General features: G+C 42.7%; 1 protein-coding gene across 2 annotated transcripts in view; it reads left to right on the forward strand.

The window, feature by feature from the left end:
* The window catches only part of GABRE (gamma-aminobutyric acid type A receptor epsilon subunit), a 191,042-nt gene extending 187,881 nt beyond the window's left edge, over positions 1 to 3,161 (forward strand). For both annotated transcript variants that reach the window (XM_019521415.1, XM_019521416.1), the window contains 2 exons: positions 1,323 to 1,525; positions 2,530 to 3,161. In XM_019521415.1, the coding sequence (XP_019376960.1) occupies positions 1,323 to 1,525; positions 2,530 to 2,823 (497 nt within the window). In that variant the 3' untranslated portion in view covers positions 2,824 to 3,161. The remainder of the gene's footprint in view (positions 1 to 1,322; positions 1,526 to 2,529) is intronic.
* Positions 3,162 to 8,474: the final 5,313 nt, after the last annotated feature.

The raw sequence follows: 8,474 nt of genomic DNA on the forward strand, positions 1-8,474 counted from the left end.
CTGCTCAGGTCCCTTCTGACCCTAGAAACTATGAAACACGTATTCCCACTGGTAAAGCCCTCTCCAAGATGGTGGATTCAGAATAGCACTTGATACTTCTGAGCTTCGAACTCCATATTCTTCTAGCAGAACACAAGTTCTTGGCAGCTGTGTGCAAAAATTACTCTTTACACAGAATTAGTAACATGTCAGCAAACAGAACCTTGGTCTCAAAATTTTGCAGGTCACATTAGACATAGCACAGCCAGGATTGGAAGAAACAAAGGTATGGATCTGTGGGAAGAGAAAGGAGAGTTTTGTGATTGCATGTGTTATTCTTGGCTATTTCTATACTGAGTTCTGCTGCCAGAACTCCTGACAGCAGACAGCACTTCGGGTGGCTCCATGAAGCTCTTGCACAGCAGCAGTGACACTGAGTACAACTTGCATTCTGGTGAGGCACCAGCTGCTGCACAGAATGCAACAGCAAGCCAAAGACATCTCCTGATGCCTGTTGGGAGGCAGCAGGACTCTACTGCACTTGCTGAGGAGGAGTCACTCTGCTGTCCAATGGGAAGGTTCTGCCACCACAGAGGGGCTGTGAGTGTGCATGTACTCAGGGCTTTGCCAGCACCTCTGGAGTCTTACTGGCAACATTGAGTAGAGATGAGCTCTACTACACATGCATAATGGACCATGTTTTGAAAGGAAGCCAGTGGCTTGAGAAGCTTAGATGTTATGTGCCCAACTTGAGACACATAGGGCTTCAGTGTGAAATGAAGGACTCGACACTTTGGAAAAATTAGACCTTAAGTATCCCAGGCTGGATACTCAGAAACTGGGGCATTCAGATCTGGCTATCCCTTCAGAAAAAAAAGATAGTCTCGGTTTCTGATGACAGAAAGTAAGGGTTACAAAGGCCCTGAATCAGGAGCAGTCCTTGTCACGGCATCACCCATTCCCACTTCACATCCTCTGTTTCCTTACATCTTCCTTTTACTTGTGGACTGTTTAGATTTGGTCTGGGAATACCCCTTGGCCTGGATCACTGCCATTTCTGCAAAGTCCTGGCTCAGATTAGATCTAAACTTCAAATAAAACAGACTCGCATTGTCCACTCATTGCCACTATCCCTGTCACTGCCAACCTGCAGTTGCTAAAACAGAACTGTCCACCACAGAAAGAATGCATCTCCTTGTTAGCCAAGCAGATCTCCCCAGATTCTTCTCTGAGAAATGGGGACCCTATGGCTTGTGGGAGAAGGAAATAATTGGTAATGTTGTATGCAGGCTCCTCTCCTCAGCTTTGCTGCTTTTGGTAGCACTAATGCTGTGACCTTGCAGGTATCACTACAGTGCTCACAATGACCACCTTGAGCACCATCTCCCGCAAGCACCTTCCTAGGGTCTCCTACATCACCGCCATGGACCTATTTGTTTCTGTGTGCTTCATTTTTGTCTTTGCTGCTCTCATGGAATATGCCACACTCAACTACCTGGTGGGAAACAAGAAACCATCAGAGCACAACAGCAGGAAAACAAGAATGGTAGGTATGGGTAGTGGGGGGATCTTTAACACCAAACCACCCCAACATGAGACTGTTAGGGACTGTAGGTATTAACTTGAGACCAGCATTGTAGTGTATGTACGTGTCCAGCTGCTGTGGCATGTGGCTACAGAACACGGGAGTGTATGCTGCAGCTGATGGTGGGATTAGGATTCTGGAAATGGGGCTAGGCAAAGTGACTGACACCTGCATCTCATATTCTGTGACAGTGGAAGAACCAGAGCTCCAGGGACTATTAGTGTCAGGGAAGCAGACAGTGCCATGCAGGGCAGTGAGGCAATATAGCGCGGAGCCTCAGAGATCAGGGACATCCAGGGATTGGCAATGCCCTTCAGATTTGGTGAGTTGTTGCCTATGGAGGTATTAAATTTGGTACTTCACACCTTGTGTTGGGGCTTGCCCAGGTTCACAGAGGAGGCAACTGACGTGCCAAACCCAACATGGGGTTCTGCTCTGACAAGTTCTTAATTGTTAAAGGAATGAAAACCTGAAATCTTGATCTCTCCTATATACACAATTTCCTAACAGTGATGGAGAGGGGCAGTGTGCCTGACAGAGATGCACTTCATTCCCTGGCATCACTTCATTCCCTGGCCACCAGTCACAGCACTGCCCATGCTTTTCTTCCTTTGGCTGATGTTAGTGTGTGACAGCAATCAGAGAGCATGTCTGAACTGCGTCCTGTGTTTCTAGAGAGCAGCTAGGCTCAGTGAGGTGGTGACAGGTTAGGGAAGCTGAGAAAAACCAGCCACTGGTTGGTACATAGAAAACTAGAGAAAGGGATGGAAGAATATTGCTCTCAGCTATTCTGTATCCAAAACTGTGCCATGGATATTCCAGGAAACTGAGTTACAACCATATAGAGTGAACAGGGGTTAGATATCTCTGGTATTCTCCATTAAAACCGTGCCTAGGCTATGCCTGGGCAAATGAAGTATCATCCCCTTTGCTTTATTTCTAACCTATTTCCCTCTTTATGCCAGCCACCTGCCAGTGCCCATGAGATGCCCTCTTTCACCACCATCAACATCAACAACAACATGCACTGGCCTCCTGAGATAGAGGAGGATGAGGATGAAGAGTCTGGCTCCCCTTGCCTGGAAGGGAAGGAATGTGAGAGCTTTTTCTGCTGCATTGAGGACTGCCAGACAGGGACATGGAGGGAAGGCCGGATTCGCATTCACATCTCTCGCCTGGACTCCTACTCCCGGGTATTCTTCCCCACTGCATTCCTGCTCTTCAACATTGTGTACTGGATTGCCTATCTCTATCTCTAGCTATTACTCATATGCTGCTGAAGTAAAGGAGATGCCAGGAAGCATTGCAAGAAAGGAACAAGAAAAATGGTGTTTTCCATTTTAGTCAGTAATTCTTTTTAATACTTGTCCACTTTCCCTTTTCCTTACCTCTTTTGAGGAGAACCAGTCAAAAAAAATGTACCCAAACAATTTCAACAACAAAAAATTCCCAGTTTTATCTAAAATAATAAGGACTTGTTAAAAACAGACCCCAAAACATCTTGTATTTTTTTTCATTAAAAAGTCTCTGGTAAATCTTGCCAAAAGTAATTTTCCCCCCATATTTTCACAGAAAATAAATATATTTCTCAATTTTTTCTATTTCTGAGCCAGCTTTCACCAGCATACACCTGGGTGGAGGACCACAAACATACAAGGTAAAAGGTATGGCGAGAGAAAATGTGGATGGTGTTGCAGAGGATATGTTTTCCGCAGAGCAGTCTCTACCAGCAGGTTTGTGTGGGGCTCTTACCATAGACTGCAGTTGTATCTTGATGTAGTAAGTGATATCAAAGGAAGACAATGTGGACTTTCATCCTGACATTTGTCAGCCCATGAAAAAATGCATTTATAAAGTTGTAAATAAACCTTGTGCGGACCTAGCTGCTTTACAGATATGGTCTTATCAGGGGACTCACTACACCACATTTGACTCAGATAGCATCCCGCTGAGTCAAAAGCCTTAGACATGCTTAAACAGTTGAGGTCCCTAGACTACGAAAATGACCAAAAGAGCATCAGATTAGGAGCAGCTGTTATATGTATGCCCCCCAACTTTGGCATACTTGTAGCATACATGACCTTGCAGCTGAAACCTTGATTTCTTTGTGTTATATTCTAGTGGGAGAAATTACAGCCTTTTGCTACCATCCTTAATCAGTTGGTAGCACCTTCCAGTGCTAATAATCTAACTGAGCTCAGTGGAAGCCTACAAGAAGCAAGGTTCCTCTGTGAAAAAAATGACAGAAGTGGGCTCTAGTGAATTTTGAAAGAACAAGCTCCCAGGGACTTTTCTGGGCCTCTCATGGGTACAGGGGATATTCTTGGGCTTTTTAATATTTTGAATTCCAAAAGAACATTGAAACTTTAAGGAGGTTTAGAAAAAAACGGAATAAAGCTATGGCTCTGCCCAGTCTCCACCATTTTCCACCCTTTTTCTGGTACCTTGCTATAGAAGAGAGAAGCAAATCAATAGCACCCCAGATGTTGTGTCTGGTATCCTTGGTAACCCTTAGCCACTTCATGCAAATGGAAGTGTTTCCCTTTTCTGGCCCTCTCCCACACCTGTGTGGACACATACATTAAGGAGGAACACAACTTAAGCTCAGAAAGAAATATGAAGTTGTGTAGCTAAGCAGGAAGTTGCTGCATATGTGAAACAAAAGCATGGAGTTCAAACGCTTACCTGCAGTAAATCATCACCCCCCAGTCTGAGTTAACAGACCTGCACCTAGTAATATCAACTGAGGCTCTGAGCCACAGTGCTGTTGTTTGTTAAAAGAGACTTGCTGTTAATATTTACTTACTGTGTAAATTAACTATAAATCTTTTATAAAGAGCATGTTTTAGAAATAATTGTCACTTGAAAGGTTTGTCAATAGGAGAGAGACAGCACAACTGCAGCAAGGGAAGAGGGGAATGGCTAGTCAGGCTGTGCGGTTTATATATTCTTTTAAAGAGTAAATCTGATCTGGCTTAGAGCTGGGTTCTGACACTACTGAATATGATCTGAATAATGAAGAGTCATGTTTAATTCATTCATAAATGTAGCCTTACCTGAGTTCCAAGGGAACTGATAAGGAACCTAATTAGGGATACAATAGTACAACATTGGGATAAGTATAAACTAATAGGGTCAAATCAGCATGGTGTTTAGAAGGTAAAATTGTTCCTGTCCAACCTGTTAAAGTTGTTTTTAAACACTGAATAAATCAAGAGATAAAGGTTACCCAGCAGATATAATATACTTGGATTTTCCAAAAGCTTTTGAAAAGATGGAAGAAAATAATTTATCAGGGGTGCTAATTAAGGAAGTTAATTAAGAAGGAGAATTATTATAGAGGTACTAATTAGAGAAAAAAACAGGTGTGGGGGGTCTACAAAAAGGATACAAACAACTTCCAGGCAACAAGGTTTTTTAGGCTATGGGACTGTCTCCCAAACAGACAGAATGAAGACTTGCTTGAGACAGTAAAGCTCTAATAAACATAGCAATAGAAACATATTGTGTGAATCAAACCTGCCCTCGTAGAAGGACAGACTAGACTGGTATCGTTCCATCACTAGCATCTGTGGCATGCTGATAGGGAGCCTAAAGGAAAATTGTGATTGCCATTGCTTAAGTGACAAGTCATAGTGAAAGCCTTCTTACATTAGATAGAAGTCAGTCTGGGGTCACCATGAATTTGTACTTGGACCAGTGATACTTAATATTCTCATTAAGGGTTTGGTGGAGCAAGAAGGCAGCAGGCAGTGACGTATGTCAGTGATAGTGAGTTCCCTTTGGTTTCAGTCATTATAAACTACAGGGAAACTCAAAAGTGCTTAAAATACAATTAAATGGAAAGGTATTATATGCCAGTAAAGACCGTCCAAAAATACCCTAAGACACTGATGGGCTCCAAATATGTAGGATCTTCAAGGGATTTACAAGTTCATCATAGACATTGTACTGAAGATGACTGCCCAGAGAGCAGCAACATGCAGCAAATTAGATTAGAAGGAAAAAGAGAGAGAAATTGAAAAGGTTAAGAAGAAGGTCAAAGAAGATGATAAGGACTAGGTCTGAGTAGGACTTGGTTTGTTGGGAGAGTTAGAAGGCAAAATGTAAAATTACAATAGCAAAACGTAAAATTACAAGGACTGAAGAATAAAAGAGAAAAGGTATTTTCCAGGAGGGATTTCCTCTGCCTTCAATAAACTGCCTGTCCCAAATATTTCCTCATCTAAATGAATGCTTGAATTAAATACTATTTTGCATTTCTAAGGCACTTTCTTCCCACCATTTTCAAAAAAGCCAGCCAAGAAGGGCAAGGGTCACTATTCCCATTTCACTGACAGGAAGGAGAATTCTCTCTTATTTGCAGTTCACTTTCATTCTAGACAAGTCAAAATGTCACACATCATTACGGATATCTTGGTCTGTATCAGCACCTCAGATCTGGTCTCATGTACACGGATCTGCTTTTGGTCTTAACACGGAATGGTTGCTGGGATTTTTTAAATCCCAACATGTTTTTATTACTGATTTCTCCAGGATAAATCACCCAACCATACCTGGCAAATGTCTGTACTGGGAACTATGGCTCCAGAATATATGTGCTAATATTTTATGTTCGAAAAATATTTGTTTGCCACTATTACTCCGATCACCTCCCCCAGAGATATAATGGCACCGTTCTAGATTGTAAGCTCTTCAGGGCAGGGGCTGTCTTTTACTATGTGTTTGTATAGCACCTAGCACAATGGGGCTCTGATGCTGATTGGGGTTTCTGGGTGCTACTGTAAAATAAATAAAACAATAGTAATAGTGAATCAAAATGCAAAATGTTTCAAATCAACATTCTTAAAGTAAGGGGGGGGGGAGGTTTCCATTTCAAAATGAAAAATCTAGTTTGATCAGGTTGACTCATTTCCTTTTGGGTGAAAAAAGTTGACATTTTCCTTCTGGAGGTTTCCAGCTGAAAACATTTCAGACATTTTCTTTTTCCTTTTGTGAATAATTTCAGCATTTTGTTTCAATTTAGGATTTTTTCAGCCATTTTGAAATGCTGAAACTTATCACCAAAAAGGAAAACTCCCTTCCAAAGGCCAGTACAGGGTATGTCCTTGGTAATTCCTATGATACTAGGACCAACAAATTCACCTTTTATGGAACCTTCCAGTCCACTGCTGGCTTTCCCAGGCCCTAAATCTTTCTTATCGATTTTTCAGTTTCCCACCTTTCATGACAGTTTTTCTTCTCTGATCCATCCCTTTACACAGCTTTTCATTTCTGGCCCAACATCTCCCTAAGCAACACCCCAATCTCCTACTTAGGCTACAGCATCCCTCACACCATTCTGCATCTCTAGAATTGCTTGTGAGAGCTAACAATCACCACTCTGTTGGGGTTGATCAGTCAACCATGGGCAGCTATCACATAAGTCTCATACTTGGTTATCAAGCAGGAGGACTCAGTTTAAAGAAGGGCCGTGGGGAGTAAGGGTAAAAAGAAACATCGCATTTAATATTTTTTAAATATAAATGTTTAATTTTTTTTTATAAAGAACCCAAACCTAAGGTATAAAACATTGGTATACGAGTAACAGCTGCATTTTTGCTACAGTCTCCAGAGTCTCATCTGATGCATCTGTAAGCACATGTGAAACAACATACTTGATCCCCCCAAAAATGTGGAGATACAGCTATGTAGTCTATGACCTTGAGAACAAAGCCACAACATAATGGCTCTTACTGTAAATCAGAGCAGACTCTTATTAACATAGAAAGAAAATCTCTCTCGTTCTCTGTTATTCTAGCTGTACTGCTTGGGGTTTCTCATAGTCCCTGGAAATCCTTGGTGAAGCTTGGTTGTCCAAGGAAAGGCTGTCAGTGTTACCAGTCAGAGGACTCCCAGGCAGTGATCTACAGGGTACTAAAGTCCATTGTTCACATTGGCCTGAAGAAAAGGAAGATGAAGAGAGAGAGTGAGAGAGAGTAAATATACTGCTATAATTAGCAATGATGCTTACGTTTTGTCCTGCTGGATACCCTTTGTTAAATGCTGAAAAGTCACATCAAAGAAGTGACCAAGGAAAAAGTAGTGCCCTGATCTCTTGCTGCAGTCATCTAGGCTGTATGGCTTCCTTCATTACTTCCTGCCTCTAGATAGGTTTGACTGGGTTTCCCCCTACCCTTTTCTGGGCTTCCTGAGGAGCTCTGAAATGTCATTACAGATTTTGGTCTTCTCTAGGGGAACCACAGGAAACATTTGTTTCCAAATGGTCAGAAACTGTAACAGCATAACATCAAAGCCCTGATGGCTGCTGTGGAAACCATCAGGCCTCTGAAGCAGCCACAGGGGTGAACAGTAGGGCTGTGCGAGGCTTCGGACCACGCTTTGGATCCAGAGAAGATTTGGACACGTTGGACGCCAAAGCAGCATGTCTGGATTGAAGTACTGGCTTCTTCAGGCTTTCCGAAGTGGTTCAGAGCTTCTGAACCACTTCGGAAAAGCTTCAGCACTGCTTCAGAGATCCAGCCGTAGGGTATAATGGGGAATCAATTAAATATTTATAACTTTGTTGTTTTTTGTCTGATTTGGATGAAACTTTCAGGGCTGGTAGCCTATGCTGAAAGCATGAAGCCTGCTAAGTTTAAAGAAGATCAGTGCAGGGGTTTGGGGGAACTGCACCCCAAATTCCTGAAAGCAAAACTCATGTCACATGTATGTGTGACACCACAGGGGGGTGAAAACTGCAGGGGTGGTCACCCCTGCTGAGGCCACGAAGCCTGCCAGCTGTCAAGGAGATAGGTGCAGGGGTTTGAGAGGAACTGCACCTCAAGCTCCTGACAGGCAAAACTCATGACATAGATGATCCTGTGTGTGTTAAGGTGCAGCGGGCTGAAAACTGCAGGGGTGGTGGCCC

The sequence above is a fragment of the Gavialis gangeticus genome, unplaced genomic scaffold, assembly GCF_001723915.1.
Source record: "Gavialis gangeticus isolate Ggan-Ray unplaced genomic scaffold, GavGan_comp1, whole genome shotgun sequence".
NCBI lineage: Eukaryota > Metazoa > Chordata > Crocodylia > Gavialidae > Gavialis > Gavialis gangeticus.